This window comes from Heteronotia binoei, chromosome 21, assembly GCF_032191835.1.
Source record: "Heteronotia binoei isolate CCM8104 ecotype False Entrance Well chromosome 21, APGP_CSIRO_Hbin_v1, whole genome shotgun sequence".
NCBI classification, from domain to species: Eukaryota; Metazoa; Chordata; class Lepidosauria; order Squamata; family Gekkonidae; genus Heteronotia; species Heteronotia binoei.
The window spans coordinates 79,294,376-79,321,669 of record NC_083243.1 but is presented as its reverse complement, the minus strand read 5'-3'; the positions used below and the strand labels follow the sequence as shown (position 1 = coordinate 79,321,669).

At 45.1% G+C, this 27,294-nt stretch overlaps 2 protein-coding genes across 9 annotated transcripts in view; both read left to right on the top strand.

The window, feature by feature from the left end:
- EXD1 (exonuclease 3'-5' domain containing 1) overlaps positions 1 to 21,046 on the top strand; it is a 59,387-nt gene extending 38,341 nt beyond the window's left edge. For all 8 annotated transcript variants that reach the window (XM_060263313.1, XM_060263315.1, XM_060263314.1 and 5 more), the window contains exons 11-12: positions 111 to 302; positions 18,761 to 21,046. In XM_060263313.1, the coding sequence (XP_060119296.1) occupies positions 111 to 302; positions 18,761 to 19,195 (627 nt within the window). In that variant the 3' untranslated portion in view covers positions 19,196 to 21,046. The remainder of the gene's footprint in view (positions 1 to 110; positions 303 to 18,760) is intronic.
- Positions 21,047 to 24,893: 3,847 nt separating this feature from the next.
- Positions 24,894 to 27,294, top strand: part of INO80 (INO80 complex ATPase subunit) — a 135,776-nt gene continuing 133,375 nt past the window's right edge. Inside the window, exon 1 of the mRNA XM_060263311.1 lies at positions 24,894 to 25,165. The gene's annotated coding sequence lies outside the window, so the exon portion shown is untranslated. The remainder of the gene's footprint in view (positions 25,166 to 27,294) is intronic.

Below are 27,294 nucleotides of genomic sequence, written 5' to 3'. Positions count from 1 at the left end.
TTAGGCATGATGTTTAATCAGAAATCACATCCAGTTTTGGAATAATGTTTTTACTAATTTTTGTTACTCTTTAAATTATACATGTGTCATTATATGTCTGGGGCATGCAGAGAAACCCTGAGGTGTGGTTTGTAAGACCCCTTCCACCTGCATTGCTGAGTGTGTTGGCTCTGGAAACATTTTACCTTCTTCCTCTTCGTATGATGCTCCTGGATGAAATTATGTCTGATCTAACAGCTTTGGTTGATGGATACCTAAACGCATTTCGAGAAGGGTCTGCAGACCCACTAGGGAGCACAGAGGTAGGGATCACTTTAATACTTATTTTTACCAGTTTTGTCATCTTAAATCAGATCCGGTAACTATGTGCATTCCCTCTAAACTGGGGCCATTTTTCCTAAGCTCACACTAACTCAGCTTAGAGGAAACACTGGCAGGGAGTCAAAGGAAACAACAATAGATTGTATTTTTCTTGGTAATGAGGTTGAGCAATTTGATGTAAATGCGTCCAACAGCAGCAGGCAGGCATAGCTCTCAGGTTCCGTTCTAAAGTAAAGTTATAACCAGAATTTTAAGGTTGATAGCCAACCTCTTGTCACTAGGAGGTGCTGTCCTGTCTCCAGGTACATGGCTGTATAATTTACACCAGAGATGTTGAAACTCATTTGTTACGAGGACCATATCTGACATAAATGTCACTTTGTTGGGCTGGGCCATGTATACCATAAAATGTACGATGAGGTACCTGTCCCATTACCACTGTGTGCTGCTATTATTTGGCATCGGAAATCATTCCGCTCTTCAAGATATAAGGACCAATGCAAGTGCTCTAATTCCTAATCAGAGTATTTTTTTGAAAGAAAATAAATCCAGATAGGAACAGAAAAATCCAATTTTTTTAAAAAACCATCTTTTCAGAACCCAAAATAATTTCCTCAGTGTACATTGTGCTTGTCAGAAGAATCCATCCACACACCCATCACCTTCCACCCACCTAAAAAGAAGTGTGCTTGCACACCAAAGCTTATACTGGGAATGAAATGTTGGTCTTAAAGCTGCCATGATGGGACTCCAAATTTGTGTGTTCTCTTTCATCCCCGAAAGAGGAAGAGCAGCCCTGGAGAAGGAAGCAGAAGCTCTGTCTCTCTGTGTAGGTGTGAGAGAAAGGGGACTTGTTTTTGTATCCTTCTCACACAAAGTAGGAAGCAGCTACAGAGCTGTGTGTGTGAGAGGGAGGCAGGAAACAAGCAGCCTGTGAGGGAGCTGGGGAAAAGCAAGTTACGGTGTCACTGCAGCAGCCCTGGAAATGGAAGCAGGAGAGGGAATTTGCATGGGGGTGGGATTTGAGCCCTGCATGGGCTGCATGTTTGATACCCAATTTACAGTTTGGCACTCCAAGGATACTCAACAAAAACATTGCCTGGATCTGCTCAATGTGTTGATTAAAGGAGCTAACCCAGACAAGGATCTCATAAAGTATTTGGGATACGACTTTGGCATTAAAAGCTTTCCCAACCACGGAGGCAAGTTGACTTCCCTTCACATTGGAAAACTTGGCAGGTTTATTACTTGTTTCCTCTGACCTGTTCAGCTATTAGAGGATTCCCAGATATTTGAAATGTTTGACTTGCTCAATTATATTACCATTTATATACGAAATTAAAAACATTTCAAGGACCTTGAGAATACCAAGATTTTAAATTTTTTAAAATTAACAAATAAACAGTTGTTCTTGCAGTAAGATGTGATAGCAGATAAAACACACTTAAGGCCCTTCCATGTAGCTTTGTATCAATTGCCGTTTTTAAAGAAAAGCCTTTTACTGCTACTATGGGGAAATGGCAACTGTTAGGTACGAAGGTACAAATTTAGGTACGAAAGTTAGGTACGAAGAAATTTAAGACCCATAGAATGCTGATGTGGGTGGGACCTTGGATAATGCTCATCTTCCCATCCAGGCTGCCTAATAACTTGCTTGGACTGCTCTCTTTCAAAAAAAGAAAAAAAGAGTGAAGCAGCTTTGGGAAGGAAAAGAACAAGGACGGGCAAAGGACCCTTGAAACATGATTAAACCATGATGGTCATATGGATATTCCCCCCCCCCCCCAAAAAAAGCTCTGTGTTTTTTTTTAATCCACAATTGAGTATTGTTATATCAATATCGCATTCTAATGATGTGTTTATTGTTATTTCTTATTTATAGTCTGCGTTTCTCATAGGGGTTCAAAGTGGATTACATAGTAGTCAGTATGGTCAACAAAGTGAGACGTTCAATAAATAGTGCCCAACAACTTGTTTATTTGTTGGATTTGTAGCCTGCCCTCCCCCGTACAACAGGGCTCAGAGCATGTAACAACAGTATTATAGAAGTCTAGAACCAACAAGAAAGAACTGAAGCCTATAATAAGTATTAACAATCTATTAACTGGTACAAAAATTACAAAATAGGATCCTATATACAGTAAGCTATACACAGCAGAATAGACCACAATCCCTAATCTTTATCCAGGCAAAAAAAAATTTGTGTCCAATAGCACTGTTAAGACCAATAAAGTTTAATTCTGGGTATAAGCTTTTGTGTGCAACACGGCTACCCACCTGAAGTTATCCAAATAAGCTTGTGAATTGTTAGTGCAGTGCAACCCTATTACCAGTGCAGAAAAGCCCTCTCAGATAGTTCCATTTTGCAGAGTTTGCAGAAAGCCAGGAGCCTGCGAGTCTTCCTGACCTCAGGCAGGCCATTCTACAAGCCTGGAGCCATAATAAAGAAAGTACACATATTGGAAGTTATGATTTTGCACATTTGCAGTTCGCAGCTGCAGCAGTCCTTGCTGACATGGGCATCTGTTGCGATGGAGCATAGGGGCAGAAGCAGTCCTGCAGATAAGAGGGACAAAGGCCATGAAGGACTTTGTATGTGACAGCCAGTACCTTAAACTGAGTCCAGTGTATCAGATTCTCTGAATTCCCAGCTTTCATTTTTTAAAAAAATCTCTAGCACCATTTGTTGCATAGGTATGAGAAAAGCGTATTTCTGCAATAAAATGTGCTACGGACTTTTTTTTTTAAAAAAAAACAGCTAATAGTTCAATGAAGCTGAAAGAGATGGTTAAGATTGTTATATGGATATAAAATTGTTGATAGCTGAAAAAGCTCTGGTGGTTGGGACAGGGGTGGGAATGACCATTGCTGGAAATCTGCCACGTGGAAGCCCCATAGCCATTGTGCTTTCTCAGCAGCAGCAACAAAAAAGCACAGAAGGCTGTCCCTATCTGGAAACCACCTATGAGAGTCGTTGCTTGGAAACAGAAGAGATGGGCACCATGCAATAATTTTAAAAAAATATATTTTCCTCACTCTGGCTTTTTTCTGTTTATGTAAAAGCATGAGTGAAGTTTTGATATTTTTAAACCATTGGGCCTTTCAAACTATCTGTGAGGGGCTTCTCCCTCACTGCTGCAACACCTCTGCCTTCCACTGTGTTGTTGTCAAGCTGGGAGGATGTCTCCAGGCCTCAGAATGGGAACAAGCACCTTGCCTCTCACTTCCCTGGGATACACCTTCCTTCCTTCAGGAGATCTCTGTTCCTACTTTCTCTTTGTCCTGTTGGGGGCTACCTCCCTTTCATCCAAGACCCAATCCTGTTGCCCCCAGTCAACAGCCAGCAGCAAGATCTGCCTCATTTCTATCTATTGGGGAAAAAACAGGTTGCTTACCTGTAACTTATGATCTTCGAGTGGTCATCTGTGCAGTCACACACATGGGTTTTCCCGCTGGAACGAACCCGACCTCGGAGAATTCAAAGCTAGCCTTAAGCGTTATTTTTGGCGCGCACTTCCTCCCGCCCTGGGGAGCAGGCATCCACTGCGCATGCCTGGAGCGGGGGGAAGGCGCTCCACCCACCAGTTTCTTTCCAGCCGCTGTTAAGTGCCACAGAGTCTAAGGGATGTAGAATCACAGAAACAGCAGCGGGGACGGATGGGTGGGCGTGTGTGACTGCACAGATGACCACTCGAAGATCATAAGTTACAGGTAAGCAACCTGTTTATCTTCTTCGTGGTCTCTGTGCAGTCCCACACATGGGTGACTGATGAGCTAACCTGCACGGAGGAGGGTGCTCTTTCTGAAAGAAAAAATTTCAGAAGTTAGGTTATACATAACAGATCAGTAAGGTACTCCCACTTACCATTGGAGAGCATGGCAGCTCAGTTGAAGATGGAGCGGAGTACGGCTTGCCCGAAGGAAGCATCTCGCCTTGCATGAATGTCCATGGCATAATGCATGGCGAAGGTGGACGATGAAGACCATACTGCTGCTGCACAGATGTCTTCAACGGGTATGCCCCTCGCAAAGGCGGAGGATGTGGCTAGTGCCCTAGTAGAATGTCCCCTTAGAGGTTCTGGAACTGGTTGTTTAGCTAACTTGTAACAAAGTGATATAGCTTTAACCAGCCACTTAGACAGTCTCTGTATAGAGAGTTTTTGTCCCTTCTTGTGGGTTCCGTAGGAAACAAACAATGCGGTATCTTTGCGGAATGCAGCAGTCCTGTCCAAATAGAAGGCAAGGGCCCGACGCACGTCGAGGTTATGGAGGGATTTCTGTCCCGAATCCGAGGGGTGTTGAAAAAAGGATGGCAAAGTGGTTACACTTTGGAGGTGGAAGGGTGACACCACTTTAGGTAAGAAAGTTGGGTCCGGCCTCAGAACCACTCTGTCATAATGAAAGACAGTGTAGGGCGGATCAGATCGGAAAGCGCAAATGTCACTGGCTCTTTTAGCTGAGGTGAGTGCAACTAGCAAGGCTGTTTTCCACGATAAAAGGTGCAAGGGGATAGACTCCATCGGTTCGAAGGGGGGCTTCATCAATTGACTGAGCACGACAGATAGACTCCATGTAGGGTAGAGTTGCCTAGTCGGAGGTTTAAGGTGGAGAATTCCCTTCAAGAAAGATTTTGTAACAGGATGTGCGAATACTGTGCGGCCCTCTATGCTCTGGTGGAAGGCAGAGATGGCTGCCAGATGCACCTTAAGTGAGGAGTAAGTGAGACCAGATTCCGAGAGAGAGACGGTATAAGTAAGGATCTGCAAGATGGAGGAGGACGCAGGGTGGAAATTATTGCGCATGGCATATTGGGTAAAGCGTTTCCATTTAGCTGTGTAGGATTTCCTAGTAGAAGGCTTCCTGGCGTTTAAAAGGATGTGTCTGACGTCGTCAGGAAAGCCTAAAAACTGATCCTCCAAGCCGTTAATTTGAGGACTGAGGGATTGTGGTGTAGGACCCTGCCCTTCTGTTGTGACAGAAGATCCTGTACCTGCGGGAAGCAGTGATAAGTCTTGTTCGATAGGAGGAGTAGAGTGGTGAACCACACCTGGCGCGGCCACCAGGGAGTGATCAAGATACAGTTCGTGTGGTCCAACTGCAACTTTTGAATTGTTCTTGTTATGAGCGGAATCGGTGGGAAAAGGAAATGAAGTGGGCCGTTCCACGTTTGTAGGAACGCATCCCCCGGTGACAGGGAGGATGGGGGGCCTCTCATGTAGAAAATGTCGCATTGAGCGTTGTCCGGGGACGCAAAGACATCTATGGTTGGGGCACCAAACATAGTGAAGACAGGGAGGAGATACTTCCTGTTGATTGACCATTCGTGATCGTTTACTGACATCCTGCTCAGAGTATCTGCTTGCGTATTCTGCACCCCTGGTAGGTGCACTGCAGTCAGATGGATTTTGTGAGCGATGCTCCAATGCCACAAGCGTAGTGCCATCTTGCAGAGACGGGAGGACGCAGTCCCTCCTTGCCGATTGATATAAAACACAGTTGCCACATTGTCTGATGTTATTTGTATGTGGCGACCGTGCAGAGATGGCAGGAAGGATTTCAGTGACCTGTGAACAGCAAGGAGCTTGAGACAGTTGATATGCAGGAGCTTTTCGTTCGCTGTCCACTGACCTTGGACCATCAGAGAATCGAGGTGAGCTCCCCACCCCCACCTCGACGCATCTGTGGTGACAACAGTTGAAGGTGATTGTTTCAGGAATGGCATTCCTAGTAGAAGATTGTGCTGGTTTGTCCACCACTGTAGGGACGGCAGAATGTGGTTGGGAACTGAAAGTAGCGTCCGTTGTGATTGCCTCTGTGGGTGAAAGGTTCTGACAAACCACAGTTGTAGAGGCCGCATGTGGAGCCGAGCATATGAGAGAACGGCGGTTGTTGCTGCCATCAGACCCAGCATGCGCTGAAACACGAGAGCTGTCTGTGTCGGATGGGAGATTATATTGTTGGCCAGGGTTTGGATATTCGTAACCCTGTCTATGGGTAAGTATGCCATATGGTCTGTGGTGGATAGATATGCCCCGATGAATTGTATTGTCTGCGAGGGGGAGAGTAGAGACTTTTGCTGGTTGACCTGCAACCCTAGAGTAGCGAGGAGGTGAAGGGTTATTTGGATGTGTTCCCTGAGCTGCTCTTCCGAGGTTCCCACCATCAACCAATCGTCTATATAGGGGTAAAGGGCTATGCCCCGTTGACGGAGGAACGCTGCTACCACTGCCATACATTTTGTGAAGACCCTTGGGGCGGTTGAGAGGCTGAAGGGAAGCGCCCGGAATTGGTAGTGGGCATCCCCTATGGCGAACCTCAGGAATCTTCTGTGGCAGCTGTTGATGGTAATGTGGAAGTACGTGTCCTGCAGGTCTATCAGCGCCATCCATGCGTCCTTGGGAATGAGTGGCAGTGTGGACTGTAGGGTAATCATGCGGAATTTTGTGGGACATATGTATTTGTTCAGTCTGCGTAAGTCCAGGATTGGGCGCTGACCCCCGTCTCTCTTCGGCACCAGAAAGTACCTTGAGTAGAACCCCGTGCGATGGTATTGGGGGGGGATTGGCTCTATGGCCTGTTTGGCCAGAAGGGTGTCGATTTCGTCTTGTAGAGCCTGTGAGGGGGGGGGTTGTTAGAGTATTTTGCACGCAGCAGAAGAGCTGAAGGAGAGGGACAGGCAAAACACAGGAATTAATAGACAAGAGAAACAGCTGTATTCAATGGTAGATATATTTACCAGGAAAGTATCCAATATTCAGAGTCGTTGCCAGGCCAAGGTCATACACAGTAATCAGTACACACTCCAGTAGATAACAGTATACAGCAGTAAGTATACACAGCACGATCCAAGCACAGTAGCATAGGATCCAACACCAGCAGTGATCGCTGCCACCCAGATAGCGGGCCTCACAGAACCCACAATCCTTACAGGCAGACTGAGCAAGCTCACTGAGCTTCCCTAAGTACACATACCAATCATCAGGGTTGCATCAGCTCTGTGAGTCAGCACAAAGCCTAATTACAGGTGAGGTCATCCCACCTTACCTCAGTAACAGGTAACAGCTGGATCATGATGCAGCATGACTCAGCATGACATTGCAGAAACAACATTACTATTACTAAGATGGAGTCAGTCAGCCATTTTAGGACTGAGTTCCAACATTCTCCTCTTAATAGTTCTGTTCGTTTCTCAATCCGAGCTTTTTACAGTGCTCATTATGCTTTTCCATAGTCTGGGGTTTGGTAAACATATCTGCTGTATTGTGGCCAGTATCACAATACCTTATGTTTATCAACCCTTCCATGATACATGATCTGACATTCTGGTACCTTATGTCAGTGTATCTATTCCTTGTCTTTACTCCTTCTGCTTTTGCAATCTCAATCACAGCTTGATTGTCTTCCAGAATTTCAACAGGCTTCTCTGCCTCTATATGCAGGTCCTTTAGTAGCTGTCTAAACCATTCTACCTCAGTACAAGCAGTAGAAAGGGCGCAGAACTCTGCTTCTGTGGTGGACAAGGCAACCACACGCTGCTTTTGTGTCTTCCAGCATACTAACACCTCTCCCAAATATATGGAAAGACCTGTTGTTGACTTTCTGGTTTCACAGTCACTTGCAAAACTTGCATCTGTATACACTTTCAGTGCTAGCTCCCCCCTAGGTTCGATATAAAGACACCAGTCAGCAGTGTTCTTTAAATATCTCAACACTCGCTTAGCAGCAATCCAGTGATTCTGCTTAGGGTTCTGGGTAGCTCTTGCCAACAGATTACAGGCTACTGATATGTCTGGCCGTGTCCAATTACTGATATAGCTCAGACTACCAATTAACGACCTGTACATTTCAACATTACATGGTGGGCTATCTGTAACATCATTTACAAAGCCAGTCACCATAGGGGTTGAAACAGTTTTGCAATCAGTCATCTTGTACTTGTCCAACAAATCTATGATTTTAGGTTTTTGTGACAGTTTAAAACCTTGTGTAGTTTTTGCAATATCTACACCCACATAGGTCTGTACAGTACCAAGATTTCTCAGTTTAAACTTCTTACTTAAGGCTGAAACAATATCATCTGTTTGTTTCTTTGTCTTGGTCAGAATCCCCAAGTCATCCACAAAAGTAAGAACAATACATCGTGTTTCACCACTTCCCTTGGTAAACACACATGGATCAGCAATGCTCTGGGTAAACCCTAGCTGTTTAAGTGTACCCACTAGGCATTTTGACCATTGATGACCACTTTGTTTTAGACCATACAAGCTCTTATTTAGCAACCAGTATCCCTTTCCAGTACCAGGAATACCTTCTGGTCTCTTTAAATAAATTTGGTGCTCCAAATTAGCATTTAGGTATGCTACACAGACATCCAAATGGGTAAAATGGAGTTTTTCTCTGGCTGCCACAGTTAACGCAGTCAGAAGTGAACTGTTCTTTAACGTTGGAGCAAACACTTCGTCATAAGTCTCATTAGTCTGTCTGCAACCTTGTGCTACAAGCCTCGCCTTATACTTTTTTCCCCCAGACTGGTCTGTTTTCACCTTGTATACCCATCTACTGCCTATGGGTTTTACACCAGCAGGTACAGTATCAGTCTCAACATAAACATTTAAACGTTTCAGGGAAGAAAGTTCATCGTCCATAGCAGCCTTCCAGTTACACTGCTCTTCCTTGGACAAAGAGAAAATGTCAGTATATTTCTCAGGCTCATGTATAGCAGACATTACAGGACTAAATCTCTCAGGAGCTCTTCTTTCACGTGTAGATCTCCTCAATGCAGGCTCATCAGTTGGCACATTCCTCCCGGATGATTCCTCACGAGTAGGCTTCTCCTCCATCTCCTCCTCGTCAGGCATCTCTTCTTTTGGGGTTAACTCAGCTGCCTCTCCCTCCTCTGGGTTGCTAGGCATTGAGCTGACTTGTAACCGGATTCCTTGGTCATCCTCAGGACAGAACGCTGGCGATTGGGTGCAACGATCCCAGCCCTCTGATCTCTCCAGAAACGTGGCTGAAGCACTAATTACCACCTCACGACTGTCGAGCGTGCCAAAACGATAACAGCTCCCGTTTCTCTCATACCCGAGAAACCTCATACGTCTAGCCTTCAGTTGGCCTTTACGTCTGAGCTGTTGAGGAATATGAACAAAAGCTGTAACTCCAAATACATGCAAATTTGCCAAGTTAGTTACCTTGTCATGCCATAGGCTTGCTGGTATTTTGCCAGTTGATGAACACCAAACTCTGTTCAGGTTGTAGTTGGCACAGCACATAGCCTCTGCCCAAAATCTCCAGGGCATATCTGCATCACGTAACATACACTGGCACATGTCTTGCAATGTACGGCCTCTTCTCTCACAAAAAGCATTATGGGTAGGTCTGTATGGAGCAGTCAATCTGTGCTCAATCCCAAGCTCTGCAAACAAACTTTGAAAACGTTTATTAACAAATTCCGAGCCTCTATCAGAAATAATGCATGCAGGCACATTTCCAGTTTTTCTCTTAACAAACCTTAGCCAATTCTGCATATTTTGAAAGGTTTCAGTTTTAGCTTTCAACAGGTAAACAAAACCATACCTTGAATAGTGATCTTCTATACTTAAGACATATTTGGCCCCGCCCACTGACTCCTTAAAGGGCCCTATCAGGTCTAAGAACACTAGGTCAAGAGGTTTCTTACTAGTAAATTTACTTGGAGTACGCACAGGAGCTTTTGTAGACTTCACAAGCTTGCAGATTTCACAGTCAAGAAATTCCTTGCAAGGTTTAAGATTAATACCTTCTGCTTGTTCAACAGTCTTCTTTAGAGCAGGAAAACCAGCATGGCCTAATTTCCTGTGTAAAAGATGACAGCAATTATCATGCACTGGTTTATTCACACAGACGTTATTACACGTTTGTACCTTGGTATGCAAGAAGTATAAATCTTCCTTCAGCATTGCCTTTACACACACACCGTCTCTGGTGTTCTTCAGCTCACAGCACGAGGTGTCAAATTGCAGTTTGAAACCTTCCCTGCACAGAGCAGACACAGACAGCAGATTCATCTTAAGTGAAGGAACAAAACCCATATGCAGCTCCTTCCTTAGGCTTGGCAGGAACACTTTCCCTCTGCCAAAAACAGTTGCTTTAACTCCATCTGCCAAAACAACCGACTGGTTATCAACAGGTGTGTAAGAAGTAAACAAACTCCTCTCTCTACAGAGGTTCTCCGACGCTCCGCTGTCAATTAGGAAAGATTGAGTGTGGTTAGTTGACTTACCAGTAGTAACGAGATGCACATTACCACTCTTATCAGCAGACCTCATTTCAGACCGTCTCTCTTTCCCTTTCTGGCCTTGACAATTCCTAAACAAATGTCTAGATGAGCCACACCGGAAGCATTTCTTCCTTACAGCCATTACATTACCTGTTTGACAGTCAGGATCCTCCTTAACAGTAAATCCACTGCCCCTCTCTGGCTTACTGACAGGCTTTTTCTCCACACGTAGAGAGGAATTGGACTGTCTCTTGCCATATTCATCAAGAAGCCGTCCAGTTACGACGTTCATGGTTAACCCTGTCTCAGGCAAACCCTCCAGGCTCGTTATCACAGCGTCATATGATGCATCTAAAGAACTTAAAAGTATGCACACCTCCTGTGATTCAGAAAACATTTGGTTATGCTCTCTTAGCTCTAGAAACATCCTACGCATAGACTCTATATGAGATAACATATCTGCATTAGCTGCCAGCCTGGTATGCAGAAGCTTCCTCATCAAACGAATCTGAGAACCGACAGTTCCTCGGACGTAAATTTCCTTCAAAGCATTCCAGCAGTCACGAGCCTTCTCCAGTCCTGCTATATGCACCAGCTGGGAGTCGTCTAGAGAAAGACCTATTGAAGACAAAGCCTTAACATCCTTTTTACGCAAAAGGTCTACAGCTTTTCTGTCCTCAGCAGCTTCCTCTGCCTCCTCAGCAGCCTCCTCTTCACCCTCCGGGCTACTGATAGGAGCAGCCACCACCTCCCACAGCTCTTGGTGCTTTAATAACAGACTGACCTTCTGGGACCACGTAGCATAGTTAGTCCCATTCAGCTTAGTAATGCTGAGCCCAGAGAAGGAAACAACATTTGCAGCTTCCATCTCTGCTACTTATCACTGGACACCTGGGCAACTTGGCAGTCTGCCTCCGTCTCTTCCAAAACACTGTGTTGCCTCCTCTGTCTTCAGAACAGCAGCACCTCTGGAAACACTGGGAGCACTGGGAGCTCTGGGCCCAGAACCAATGTTAGAGTATTTTGCACGCAGCAGAAGAGCTGAAGGAGAGGGACAGGCAAAACACAGGAATTAATAGACAAGAGAAACAGCTGTATTCAATGGTAGATATATTTACCAGGAAAGTATCCAATATTCAGAGTCGTTGCCAGGCCAAGGTCATACACAGTAATCAGTACACACTCCAGTAGATAACAGTATACAGCAGTAAGTATACACAGCACGATCCAAGCACAGTAGCATAGGATCCAACACCAGCAGTGATCGCTGCCACCCAGATAGCGGGCCTCACAGAACCCACAATCCTTACAGGCAGACTGAGCAAGCTCACTGAGCTTCCCTAAGTACACATACCAATCATCAGGGTTGCATCAGCTCTGTGAGTCAGCACAAAGCCTAATTACAGGTGAGGTCATCCCACCTTACCTCAGTAACAGGTAACAGCTGGATCATGATGCAGCATGACTCAGCATGACATTGCAGAAACAACATTACTATTACTAAGATGGAGTCAGTCAGCCATTTTAGGACTGAGTTCCAACAGGGGTTACGATGAAGTGCGAGTTCTTTGGTTGTGAAGTGAACTCTATGAAGTAGCCCTTCTTTACAATTTGCAGTACCCAAGAGTCCGATGTTATGGACTGCCACATCGGTAGGAAGGGGAGGAGTCTGGGAGTGGAGGGGGTGAAGTCAAAGAGACTGCTTGTTTGGAGGAGTGGTCTTTTTTGAAGGTTGCGGTCTTTGGCGTTGCTGGAAGGGCTGCTTCGCAGGGGGTGCCCTCCTTCTCCAGTAATCAGATTGCTTTGGAGATCTAGTGCGCTTGTAGAAGGGGGTTTTCCAAGGTCTCTGCCTGTTGCCTTGAGGTTGCTGTTGGGTTACCCCCAGTCGCTTCGCTCTTTTCCTACTGTCATCCACGGTGGTAAGGATGTCATCCGTGGTGGCATTAAATAGGCCCTGCCCATCAAATGGGAGATCTTCTATCTTGTACTTAATGTCCTGTTGTAAGGAGGACGAGCGAAGCCAGGCGTGTCTCCTAAGAGCTATTGCGGTCGCCATCGATCTGGATGTGCATCCGACTGAGTGGCGAACAGTGTTGATTTGTTGCTTGCTAAGACGATTGAGCTCTCTTAGCAGTTTGGTGGCCTGTCGTTGTGATGTTTCAGGTAGCGATGGCACCAGAGTGGTGAGTTGTGCTGCAATATTGTGTGCATATGCCGCAAAATGAGCCATGTAATTATTAATTTTTGCTGGTGCTGTGGAGATTGAATAAAGCTTTCTCCCTAGTGTATCCAATTTACGCCCCTCTTTCTCTGGTGGTACAGGGTGGCGTGTTTGCTTAGTTTTTGACGACGAATGCACAATCATAGAGTTAGGTGCTGGATGATTAAATAAAAATTTTGACTCTGGAGCGTGAATTTTGTACAGTGACTCAACACGTTTGGACGTTGGTGGTATAGAGGCTGGCTTATCCCAAGCCTCCTTTAGTGCCTCTAGATGGACCGGAAGCATGGGCAATGATGAGGTAGCAGGTAGGTCTGCATTGATCAGATCGTGGACGACGTCGGTAACCTTAGGAAGGTCGGTGGTTAACTTAATGTTCAAAGCTGTGGCCATGTCGGTTATGAGGTCCAAATAGGACTTGGCCCCTTCTGATGGAGAGAGATCTGCAGGCTTGACTATGTCGGAGGCTGGGGAGGCCGGCTGAGATAAGGACTGTGAAGAGTCTGAAGCCTCAAGGTCCGACTCGTCTTCGTCCCGTGGGTCCTCTGGATCCGGTGGTAAGGGCGGTTTAGTTTGCTTAGATGTTGACGGCGTAGGAGAGACTGGAACCCGATGGCGAGGCGATACTGCATGTTCAGAGCGGGATGACAGGTGGCGTTGGTACCGTGCTGGACTTTGCTGTTGTTGGTACCGTGCTGGACTTTGCTGAATCCTGTGGTTGGTACCGGCCCAAGTCCTTCTGCTGTTGGTACCGTGCCGGGTCCTGTTGTTGGTACCTGGTCGAGTCATGTCGTTGATACCGGTCGTGGTACCGTTCTCGATGTCCCACATCCTGGTACCGTGGGTCACGGTGCCTACGGGTGCGGTAAGATTCTATAGAAGGGGATCTTGACGGTGTATAGCGCGGGTAGGAGCATCGGGATGGAGAGCGTGATCTGCTATGGTACCGACTCCCTTCGTCTCTACTAAAGGATCGCTCACGGTATCGTGTGGTCTTCTCCCGGTATGGGGATGTCTGGTACCGGTGCTTCATTCTGTCCCTGTTGATGGGGGACGCAAGATGTCTGTCCCTAGAGAGTGATCTTCCGTGACGCCTATCGGGTGCGTGGTCTTGATGGCATGGAGAGTCGAAGCGGAGGGGAGACACCATAGCGTCCTTGTAGGTACGAGGGACAGTAACGTCCCGGAAGGAATCAAGGTCGAGCTGTTTTTGCAGTTGCTGCTGTTGGAGAAGCTGTTGCTGTTGTTGTAGCTGTGAAGATGGCTGAGTAGGTTCCTTCGCCAAAAGCTCCTCCGGCAGAAATTCCTGTATCGAAGGCGAACGAGAGCCAATCCGGATGACCTCGGATTCGATAGCATCTACCGGAGTCAGGACTGGAGGCGGCGTTGGAGCCGTGAGCACTCGGAGTGAAGAGACCGCTAAGGCGGCTTTCGCATCCGAAGCCGACTGGTGTGGCGAAGAAGATTTCTCTTTTCCCGTCGAGTCACCATGTTTTTTCTTGGAATCGTGGTGCTTCTTCGGGTGTTTTGAGGGCTTAAGCTTCCTGGGAGTCAGAGCCACAGAAGCTGCCTGGGCCGTACCGACCCTCTGAGGTGTGTGGGAAGGTGGTGACTTCTGAGGATCAGAGGATTGAGACATAGCCGGACGCAGGGATTTCGTCAGTAGGTGACTGTTCAATCTGGCGGCGCGGTTCTTTCTAGCTTGTTTGCCGAACTGGGCACAGTGAGCACAAGCGTCAATCCTGTGAGTTTCACCCAGGCAAATCAAGCACAAAGCGTGGCCGTCTGAGGAGGGGATCTTAGTCCCACAACGGATACACTTTTTAAAAGTGATTTTAACTTCTTTTCCTTCCATACGCCCGGAGGGAAGGGGGGGAAGGAGGAAAAGGGGAGAGATAAAGGGAAAAGGAGGATATATAAAGAACTCTTTTTTTTTTTTTATACTATACCAGACAGAAGTAAGCGGAGCAGAAAAGTGAAGAAAAGACGTTAGCGGTAGCGGTAGGAAAAAACGGTTGAGGAGGCTAGTTGAGAGGAGACGCAACGAGGAAGGACTATCCCGGGCGGCGGTCGGAAAGAAACTGGTGGGTGGAGCGCCTTCCCCCCGCTCCAGGCATGCGCAGTGGATGCCTGCTCCCCAGGGCGGGAGGAAGTGCGCGCCAAAAATAACGCTTAAGGCTAGCTTTGAATTCTCCGAGGTCGGGTTCGTTCCAGCGGGAAAACCCATGTGTGGGACTGCACAGAGACCACAAAGAAGATGCAGGAGTTCAGGACTCATAACCAGTGTTCCCTCTAAGCTGAGTTAGTGTGAGCTAGCTCCCAGATTTTTAGCCTCCAGCTCACACATTTTTGTCTTAGCTTAGAAAGAATGACCCCAGAGCACACTGATTTATGCAGCAGCTCACAACTTTAATGCCAGTAGCTCACAAAATAGAATTTTTGCTCACAAGACTTTGCAGCTTAGTGAGAACATTGCTCACGACCCCACCTAGCTTGATAATGGAGGGAGATGACACTGGCAGGGACCCTGTAGTTTCATATAGAGACACAGCTGTTCCAAAATAACTCTTATTTATTGAAGTACAAAGACAATAATGCAGAAATCTTTAAACATGTAACATTCTAGTACTTATCATACAGAATTAATCAAATTTATACATGTTGTTATGCCAATAAAGGTTATTGTTGTTGTTATAAAATACCCAGGGGTAGAATTCTAGCAGGAGCTCCTTTGCATATTAGGCTACACATCCCTGATGTAGCCAATTCTCCAAGAGCTTACATGGCTCTTTTTTGTAAGCTCTTGGAGGAATTGACTACATCAGGGGTGTGTGGCCTAATATGCAAAGGAGCTCCTGTTAGAATTCCACCCCTGAAAATACCTAAATAGAATGCACTGTAATTCTATAGAGGATATATCCTGGTTGCTCTGTCAAGACCCATAGGAGGGTGGTTGCCCAGAACAACTCCAAACAAAAGCATACACTGACATTATATACCTGTAAATTACATGTAGATTTCAGACTTGTGACAAACACCTAACACATTTGACAAACGCCAGCCCCTCATTCACTGCACAAAAAACCCACTCACCACAATGAGTAAAATCTAATATATTCCAACAAGAATCATACATGTATAGTATACATACACTGAAACCATAATAATTATTTCCCAGATTTCCATCATATATTAGAAAATCCTATAATTATCTTCCTTAGTTCCTTCTGAAATCTTCAACTGGAATGAAATGTAACACAATATATGTAGGATATTCTTACGATCAAATAACCTAGTAAACTGTGATACTCTCTATTAAATTGTTCGCAGTCTTCTTGAGAATATATTCTCAATAACAAATTCTCTGAAGTAATGCTTCTATGTGCCAAAACTGTTTAGCAATCAAAATCAGTTAATAAGTGATCCCACTACCCAACAGGTATCCGTGGATTTTCTCTTGTTTCAGTTTCCTCTTTTTCAAGAATCACTGTGATATTTCCGATAAAAAACATAGTCAAAAGTAGGCACTGCAAACCCAATTTCATCAATTTTAGAGTCTCTCATACCCAGCAAGTATGAACATTGTTATTAAGGTATGATGCTCCAGACTATTCTGGCACCTCTTCAAGTGGCAATCTATATATTATCAATAGGCCAGGATGCCCTTAGACATATACTATTGTGGTGGAAAAATTCTAGGTTGGCCTTTTATGAAACATCCACTCACTTTATGAAACACACATTGATTGCTATCTCACCCACTAGGCAAATTAGACATTTGCCAAGGCAGTGGGGGGGGGCACCGAATTGGGCTCCCCCCGGCATCCCAGACAAAAGCCTAATTTTCCCCCCACTTGTCCACTGGCTCTCCTCAGTGGTGGCGGCAGTGGGCAGGCCACCTTCCATGCCCCCCCCCCGCAGGGTGTGCTCAGAGAAGTGATGCCAGCCTCCTCCTTACCCACTTCAGCAGGTAGTACAGCATTTTCTTAAGGGAGTGCATGATGAGGCTTCGCTTCTCCTCCCTTCCCGTTCCAAAATGGGGGGAATGAAGCCTCTCATTGTGTGCTCTTTTAAGAGAACGCTGTACTGCCCTTCAAAGTGGATGAGGACAAGGCTGGCGTTGCTCCTTTGGGTGCGCTGGGGGGTGGAGTGCGGTGCCGCAAATAAGAGGAGGGGAAGGGAGGGGGCATGGTGTGTGCGAGCAGGGAGGAGGGGAGGGGCAGTTGGGTGCAGGTGCGGGATGTGGCAAGTCTGCCTGGGGCGCCACGCACCCTAGGGCCGACCCTGATTACAAGCCTCATTTTTAAAACACTCACTGACTACAAGCTCCAGGATGCTTTGCAGGACACAGCTCCCTGGAGAGTGTATCTCAGGACAGATAAGGTGGGATAAGGCCATTGAGATGGGAGGGGGGCAGAAATGAGCACCATTGGCATGAATATTGTTTAGATTTACCAAAGCTGGGAATTTGAGCTTATCAAGATTTTCTCTCTGGACATTATCACAAGTCCAGATGGTGTCAAAGAGTTATGGAAATTAGCCAGCACTTAAGTGCTGCTGTTCTCTACCGGTAGTTGTTGAGTGACATGTCAAAACAATGATTTTATAGGCAAGATGTTTATATTAAAAAGTATTCGATGGTAAGGGATTCACACATCTAGATAGTATATAAAGACTGAATTTCATGCTATTTTTTGCTGCCATCTCAGCTGAATGCTGACTGGGGTGTCAGCCAAAAAACTTTTCTGGAGCTTACAGTAGGCCCTGTACTAAGAACTCTGTAAACTCTTGGAGGATTGGCTACATCAGGGATATGTGACCTAATATGCAAAGGAGTTCCTGCTACAAAAAAAGTCCTGCCTGTTTGTTAGCCAGAGTAGCAAATGAACACTTTGGGGAGTCATCCACTATTTAGATGACTTTACATGAAAATTTTCCTTTTCAAATGTGGAAATGCCACAGAGCTACTGTGGTTTGAGACCCCAGTGAATTCTTCCCTTCATGTTTAGTTCCATCTTAGGGTTGCCAAGTCCAATTCAAGAAATATCTGGGGACTTTGGGGGTGGAGCCAGGAGACTTTGGGGGTGGAACTAGGAGACATTGGGGCGGAGCCAGGAGCAAGGGTGTGACAAGCATAATTGAACTTCAAGGGAGTTCTGGCCATCACATTTAAAGGGACCACACAAATTTTAAATCCTTTCCCTCCATAGGAAATAATGAAGGATAGGGGCACCTTCTTTTGGGGCTCATAGAATTGGACCCCCTGGTCCAATCTTTTTGAAACTTGGGGGGTATTTTGGGGAGAGATACTGGATGCTATGCTGCAAATCTGGTACCTCTACCTCAAAAAACAGCCCCCCCAGAGCCCCAGATACCCGCAGATCAATTTTCCACTATTTCCTATGAGAATAAGTCTCCATAAGGAATAATAGAGTTCCCTCCCCTCCCCCCACTTTCTCTCTCTCACTCACACCTGCGCTTAACTGTCTCTAGTGCAAGTGGGCAGCCATGTTGGTCTGAAGCAGTAGACCAAAGCAGTAGTCTCAGGTGTCTCCACAACCAGGTATGGAAAGTACAGGGGCTACCTGCTCTTTTACACCTGTCTGAAACGAAAGCAAAACAAACAGAGGGGCTGCACTCTGAGGAAGTCTGCTGTTGCTAACCCTTCCCCATGAAGTACTTCCTGCTCCAATTTAAAGGCACACACACATTTTAAAACCTGACCTGTTTGCAAGTCCTTAGTGAGATCTAAAGGTACATGGTGGGTGTGTGGGAGGGGCTTCCCCCACCAGCCAGCTGGCTGGGGGCGGGGGGAAGCTTGTAAAACCGGGGAATCCCCCGCTGGGACCTGGGGATTGGGAAGCCTATTCCATCTGTAGATATACTAACTCTTCATGAAATAAACAATATTAATGATAAATGCCCACTGATAACTGATAATCTTTTTTTGTGTGAATCAGTTCTCTTGCACAGAGCTACCACAAGAGTTACGGCAGTTGGCAGATTTCCAGAAGCTACGAAGAGAAAAGGCTTTGCAGACGTTTCAGCAGAATGAAGAAGGCCTCCTCATCAGAAAACAAATGGGGACTATGGAAAGAATGACAGCAAGAAAGGAAGCAAACCAAAGAGAGAGCACTGGCTTAATTCCTTCAAATAGGGCTGCATATCTTACCACATCCAGTGTCAGCCCTGTCCATTTCTTGGGTCCAGTTGGTCAGGACAACTCTGTAAAAGAAAAGTGGAAGAAAAATAACTGGGATAGTCATAGCACAACAGCTGGGGATAGTAATGTCAGCTCTGAAATAGAAACAATGTATTCTGTCAGCTGTGAGCAATTCCAGAGGCAATGTTGTAAATCTGTGTCAGAAGAAATTGAGGCAAGGGAAAAAGAATAGTCTACAAAATTCAATCTACAAAGAAAGGCTGATGAGATTTTAAAAGAGGAAACCAAACCATCAAGAGACTCAAGGATGAAGATATACCAAATGGTGCAGTTTCTGCCTCTTTGTTTCAGAAAGTGAATAGTTCTCAGATTTCATTTCAAGGTGGAAGATTCCCCTCACCTTCTGTAGAACAATTTCACCAAGCGCCATCAAACACAGCACAGAGTCAGAACCTCCCGCTCCTCAAGTAACTCGAGGCTGTACTTTGGAGCCTCTCACAGGACTGAAAGGAAAGGCAGGTAACATGGTGATTAATTTTTCCTTACCATCAGAATTTAGCTGCCATGTCCCTGGCCCAAGTCTAGTAGGAAAATAGTTCCTGCTATTTTTGTCATCATTTATGGATTGTGAACCGTATTTCAATACTTTCTTTATCAGAACAAAGATCCTGAAGTGGGAGTGGGGTCATGGCTGCTGTGCACAGTTTTCTTATACAAATGTGATGGGTGTTACTGGTTTGTTGGAAGTTTTAGTTGGGTAGCAAAGTGCTCAAAGGCCTATAATACAGCATAGCCATATGGTCAGTTTGTGCTAGCAGTGAACAGTGTTACACATGGAACTTCTTTATCTTTGTAAAACTAATTAGTTCTTTATTATAAGGAACTCCATTCTAGACAGGATAAAATAGATGAAGATTCCTAATATATTCTAACTAGCTAAGATAGAGATAGAGAAGGCATGTCCTGCTCACATGGTGCCAAGATGCAGAAGGGCAGAGTGATGTGGAGAGAAAGTCTTAAAAGCAGAAGGAAGTTTCCTGAAGTATAGCAATCTACACATCAAAGGGGTAGCAACAGAGAGTAGTAAAAGGAAAGGTGATCAGTGTTCCCCCCGCAAGTCTGAGGCTAATAAGAGACAGCATAAAAGTCCTTCGCTTCCAACAGTTGTACTACTGTGGACTGAGATCTATTTTCAAATCATTCCAACGAGCCTCTAGTCTTTGATAATAGAATATTCCTGAATGCTCAATGAAGACTAAAGTTTGTGGTGTTTCAGTAATGTTAATTGTATGAAAGGCAAAAGTTCTGAACCCTTGGTTAGTTGGTGGTGGCATGTTAGATGCATTATTTTTTATAATCTTGGAAGTACAATCACTCAGTTATCAAAATATTTTACTTATTTGGGAGGCTGTAAATTAACCACAGAGTGGCTGCTTTTTCTTGCACAATATTTTCTGTATTTGGAACAGGAATGTTTTCCATTCTGGACTCCGAAATTGCCTCTAGGGCAAAGAAGCAATTTATTTCTTGATGGACCCATAAATAACAATATTATTTCTACAGCATATTCTTATATAAAGGGAGTTGTAAGTTACATTTTGTAGAGAAACATTTACAACTCTGTCCTCGTCATCTTTACTCCAAAGGAAGTTTAATTGATCTCAATAGGACATATGTCTAAATATGTAGGTTTAGAGCTATAGCCTTAATTATATTAAATATAAAGTTTTTCATTTGTCTTTTCAAAACAAGTGTGAGCCACACTATTGGAATTCAGTCTTGATCAACTGTGTTCTAAATTTCAAAAAATAACTTTGTATACCTTAATTTTAACATGTATGAAGGCCTATGAACAAAAGTGGAAATCTTAAATACACTTTGGAAGTACTTCCTAATGAAGAATACAGGAATTACTTTGAAATGAGATTTCAAAATCAAAGAGCAAAGCATTCTTTATTTGAACAAGTCCACTTATTTTTAAACGCAGTTAATTGTATTTTAGTTCATTATTTTAAATATTCTCTTTAAAGGGCTGCAATGCTTTATGCTTAAAATTATTAAAATTCTTTGTCACATAGAAAAATATTTTCTAAGATGTTCTATACATTATACCTAGCCTGGAATGTGATTTCTTTGATATGATGTAATATGACACTACACTTAAAGACTTCTTTGGAAAATGAGTAACAAGAAAATGCTGGATGGGGGTAAAAGTTGTAATGTAAAAATAACATTAGATTAGGTTTAAAGGGGGGGGGGGACGACACATTCAGTCCTAGAATGTGGATCAAGATGGGTAGGTGTGTTAGTCGGTCTGTAGTATTAGAAAAGACTATAGTAGCACCTTAAAGACTATCAGAATTTGTGGCAGGGTAAGACCTTTTGTGAGTCACTGCTAACTTCCTCATATACAGGTACTGTACTCTTTTCTAGTCCTAGAATGTGTGACTATGTAGACAAGATCGAACTAGCACTACATAGAAGGCCAGAGCTAGTGGGATGCGGTATCAGCTACTTGGATTTGTGATATGTAGGTTCAGATCCTGCCTAAATATGTGAGTTGACGCAGTCTAATGTACCTTGGTGTGAGCCCCTCCCCCAGTGTATTAAATCAAATGACAAGAATGCCCCTCAGTGTATTAAAATGAATGACAAGAATGCCCACATAATCATAGAATTTGAAGGGACCTCCAGGGTTATCTAGTCCACCTTCTGCACAATGCAGGAAGTTCACAAATCCCTCCCCCCACACCCCCACCACCAGTGACCCCTTTTCCATGCCCAGAAGATGGCAAAAGACTTCCAGGTTTCCTGGTGAAATTGGCCTGGAGAAAAATTGCTTCCTTGACCCCCAAGTGGCGATCAGCATTTCCCTGGATGTGTAAGAAAGGGCCACAAGAACCAAGCACTGTTGCAACCCTTCCTGCCCTCCCTCTCATGATCTGCCGAAGTTCACAGGATCAGCATTGTGTCAGATGGCCATCTAGACTCTGTTTAAAAATGTCCAAAGAAGAGCCCACCATCTCCCAAGGAAGCCTGCTCCATTGAGGAACTGCTGTGTTAGGAAGTTCTTCCTAATGTTTAGCTGAAAACTGTTAAAATTTCAACTGGTTGGTTCTGGTCTTGACCTACTGGGGCAACAGAAAACAACTCTGCACCATCCTCTGTATGATAGCCCTTCAAGTACTTGAAGATGGCGATCATATCACCTTTTAGTCTTCTCCTCTTCAAGCCTAAACATATTCAGCTTCTTCAGCCTTTCCTTGTAGGACTCAGTCTCCAGACCCCTCACCATCTTTGTTGCCCTCCTCTGGACACATTTCAGCTTGCCTTTTGTGGTGCCCAAAATTGAACACAATACTCTAGGTGAGATATAACCAGAGCAGAGCAAAGCGATACCATCACTTCAAGTGGTCTGGACACTACTGTTGATACAGCCCATGGTTGCATTTGCTTTTTTAGCTACCACATCACACTGCTGTCTCATTTTCAGTGTATGATCCATTAAGACCCCGTGATACTTTTTGTGCATACTGCGCGGGCAAGTCTCTCCCATCCTATAATTATGCAATTGGTTTTTCCTACCTAAATGCAGAACTTTACATTTATCGTGGTTAAAATTCATTTTATTTGTTTTAGCTCTCTTTTCCAGCCTGTCAGATCATCCTTTTTCCTGACTCTGTCTTCTATATTTACTACCCCTCCCAATTTAGTATCACCTACAAAGTTAATAAGCATTCCCTCTATTCCTTCATCCAAATCATTTATAAAAATGTTGAACAGATCCTTGAGGCACTCCACTTGTCACTCCTCTCCAAAAGGATGAGGAACCATTTACAAGCACTCTCTGGGTGCTCTCTCTCAACCAGTTACAGATCTGCCTAACAGTACAATGGGAGATGTCTAAAGCTCATTTAATATGATGGGAGCCCTGTTTCATTCCAGAACAGGTTTTCTGCACCCAGGGACTGTCATTCCAGCCCCAGGTCACCTTCTGTACTTTCAGAGGCCATCTTTTCATAATTTTTCTTCTCCCAAGGATGGTCATTCCGCTCAGGGGCTGTCATTCCAGTCTCAGTGCATGATATTCTACTTTCAAGGACAGTTATTTCACCCAGGGGTTGACATTATAGGCCAGAACACTTTTGTTCTCCCAGTGACATTCACACCACTCAGCGGACTGTTATTCCATTCCCTGAACACATATACTCTCATTCTACTTTGGCAGCTGTTCTTCCCACTTGCAGGGTCCACCATTCCAGGTCCAATGCTGTTTATCTTGTTTCAGAGAGCGTAATTCCAGTTCCAGAGCACTGATTCCTTTTCCTGGAACTCTCAATCCAGGTCCAGAGCAGATTTCTCCAAAACAGTTTTGTATTTTCACTGCAAATTTTCTGTACTGTACTTCAGTGGACCCATACCAATCTACTGGCATTTGTGGGTACCACATACCCAATGAGCATACTTGTAATTTAAGCACAGACCACCCCCCCACCCCGGTATGCTGCTCTTAAGAGTAGGATCCAGGGCTGGTTGTTGCATTAATTATGCACAGCTAAATGAACACACTAAACATCTGCACCTATGTAATATGGGATTCAAAAATATCCCACAGCCAAATGTCCATCTAATACTGTTGCATATAACGACCACATCATTTATTGAGAAACAGAAGAAACTGCTTTAAAAGCCTAAGTGGTGGCTCCCTGAACTGTGCATGGCGCTCTAGCACCATGGTTTTAGGTTTACACCTTCAAAACACACAGTCAGAAAATCTAGTTCTTCTGGCAACCATAATACAGTCTAATGTAGAAAGGGGATGCAGAAAGAGTCTATACACAACCTTTCTAACTTCCTGGTCCATATCTTGTTTCGGGAGCCTTTCACCCCTTCCAACAGCCAAGAAATCAGGAGATTGAGCCTTGGAGGGGCAGCCATGAAGGAACAAGAAATGCTCTTTAAGTGTAACGATAATCAAGATAATTTATACTGTGGTATTCCCCATTACTATGTATGGATGCAAAAGCTAGGGGTTTTTTTAAACTGAACGGAAGAAAATTGACAAGTAGATTCTAGATCAAATCAAGCCTCAATTCTAGATAGAAGCGAAAAAGACCAAACTCTGCACTTTGGTCACATTCCAAAAAGACGAGATTAACTGAAAAAGGCAATAGTGCTAGGAAAAGTTGAAGGCAGCAGGAAAAGAGGAGGCCCAATTTCGCACTAGACCTTTAATCCTGGTTTAGACCTGTCCCTAAACTGAGATTCTACACTAAAATCATAGAGTTGCTTTCTCTGATTCTCATGCAGAATGTCAGTTTGGGGATAGGACTAAACTAGGATTAAAGGTCTAGTGTGAAACAGGTCGAGGACTCAACATGAGATTTATTAACTCCGTGAAAGAACCCACGGCCATTAGTTTGCAAGACTGCTAAGACAATGTTTTGGAGGTTGTTAATTCATAGGGTCGCTATAAATTGGAAGCCACGAAACACATAGCTCGCGCGCTCGCATACACTCCCCCTTTAATGCTAAAAGAAAAGCAAAGAAAAAGAACGTCTCCCAGGATAGCGTCTCAGGTGTACTAACCCACCCCACACCCCCGTTTTACGTCACTTCCATACACCTCCCGGTGGAACCTCACTATCGCGAGTAATTGTTCATCCTCGCGCGAGAACTGCTAACTCACGCAATTCTCTTCGGCCGAAAGCGATCGGCAATTTCCGTCAATGTCAGACTCTACCAATCGAGCAAGGAACTAATCGATGCAAGAGGGGTCCTTGTGGATTCTTTATGGGGGGACGATGACGGGGTGCGGGCTCAGGGGCCAGGCAGAAGTGTCAGCGAAGCGCGCCAGAAAGTGTTTGTGCGTCAAGCCTCCGGGCGCCAGGTGGGGGTGCTGAGTTCGATTATTCCGGCCTGGTTATGGCGCCTCTCCTCCCCCCCGCCATGGCTCCCCGTGTCCCTGCTCTTCTCCTCTCAGTGAGCGAAAGTGGCCGCCGCCGCCGTCCCAGCGCCCGCAGCCGCCGCCTCCTCCTCAACAGCAATAGCGCGGCCGCCATCTTGGCGAGGCAGAAGCCGAAAGGCATCGCGGCAGTACACAGCCAGCGCCATCGCAGGCAACTCGGCTCAGGGCGGGCCGGAGCGAGCGGAGCGGGCAACTCAGGAGTCACCCTCGGCCCGAGCCGCGCCAAGCATCCAGGTGAGACGCGGGCCGGACAGGTGCTAGCGCAACGGGGACCCTCGGGGACAGGCCCCGGCACCCCTCCTCACTCGTCCACCTTCCATCTCCCGCAGCAGCGTCCCCGGTAGTAAGGCCTTCTCTTAAAGGGGCAGGCCCTTTCCTATTCCACCTCCGTTTGGGGGGGGGGCACACAGCGCAGAGGGGGCGGGACCCAGGCAGCCTTCCCTCCTTCACAAAACCCCTCAACGAGAAGAAGGAGGCTGTCTCAGGTGCTCGGGGCACCATCTGGCCTCGAACTGGCGGGCGAGGGTGTGACAGTCACAACGGGCTCCTTAGTACACGTGCACTCTCTGCAGCCCAGGAAAGCTGAGGGCAAGCAAGCGGGCGCTCAGCGGTTGGGTTGGTCAACCCCGCCTTAGTCTGGGCGCCGCTTTGGCACAACACCGATGCCTAGTGAAGTGACCAAACAGTAGCTTGTTTTCGAGTTCAGGAAGGCACTTGGTGACTCAAAGGCTTGCTAGTATTCTTGTCAGTCAACTGTAAGATAATATAAAGAGCAACTATCCTTGAAACGTTTAAAAGCCAACTTGGCATGTTGGTCTTGCTGTCTAACTTGAAATAATTAACACATGATTACGCAGGTCATGCAGCGCACAGGCCTTATAGCAGGTATATCTTCCTGGTACACTTCCAAGTGAAGATTGGCAGCCTGTTGTGGTGTAGGTGCTTTGCAGTATCTGGCACTCCTGTCTGCAAAACAAAAAGCCTGATTTCTGGTTCGTCATCAGTGATCGGAAATTAGTGACTGGTAGTCATCAAGTGTGTATTTTCTTAGAAAATCTTAATGTTATTTGAAGCTTGGTAAGAATGTTGCTGCCTTGGTCCCTCTCATGCTGGCATACTATAGTGATCATTGTCTAAATGTACTCGTGACTGAGGAGTTTGATGAATGCATACCATGTGCTCAGGCTGCCAGTTGTGAGCTGCTACTACTATGCAGAGACTTTTAGGATTCTGCTTAGAAAGACTGATCTCTGTTATGTATTTACCTGTTACAGCAGGGGAGTAAAAAATGCGGCCCAGGAGCTGAATCAGACCTGCAAAAGCAAATCTGCTTCCTTCTCCCTCATTCTTGGTTCCTTCAGTTATCAGAGACTGTTAAAAATACTTCAATAGTGATAATCTTTAAGCATGTTTTATTTAAAACTTTTTAAAAAATCTTTAATTGTGTTTGTGTCCTTTATAAAGCTTATATCTCCACTACCTAGCATTACATTTTATGCCACTCATGTTCAGGCCCATTTATGTCAGATCCTGCCCTCATAAAAAATGAGTTTGACACCCCCCCCCCCCCCGGCATTACGATATGTGTGCTGGGCACTAAGGCAACCAGATGAGTTAATGGCCTCCATAGCATCCTATCATTAATTGCCTTTAAGACCAACAAACTTATTCAAAATGTAAGCTTCCGTGTGCAATCACACTTCTTCAGACAAGGAATGAGGATATAGCTGGTGGGGTTTAAAATGCAAAGTGGTAAAAAGTTAAAATCCAGTAGCAGACTACTATTCTGCTATTGGATTTTAACTTTGTACCATTTTGCATTCTAAACCCCACCAGCTATATGTAGCTCTGCTTACTGTATCTTATTCCTTGTCTGAAGAAGTGTGCATGCACATGAAAGCTTTCAGTCTGATTAAATATTTGTTGGTCTTAAAGGTGATACTTGACTCCTGCTTTGTTCTGCTGTGACCAACACGGCTGCCCACCTAGATCCATTAATAGCCTTGTTCAGGTCATGCAAACTGAGGTCTGTGGCTACCTTTATTGAATCTATCCTATCCATGTGATATTGAACATAAGAACATAAGAGAATCCATGTTAGATCAGGCCAATGGCCCATCCAGTCCAAAACTCTGTGTCACACAGTGGCAAAAAAAAATTATATATATATATATACACACACACACATATACACACTGTGGCTAATAGCCACTGATGGACCTCTGCTCCATATTTTTATCTAACCCCCTCTTGAAGGTGGCTATGCTTGTGGCCGCCACCACCTCCTGTGGCAGTGAATTCCACATGTTAATCACCCTTTGGGTGAAGAAGTACTTCCTTTTATCCGTTTTAACCTGTCTGCT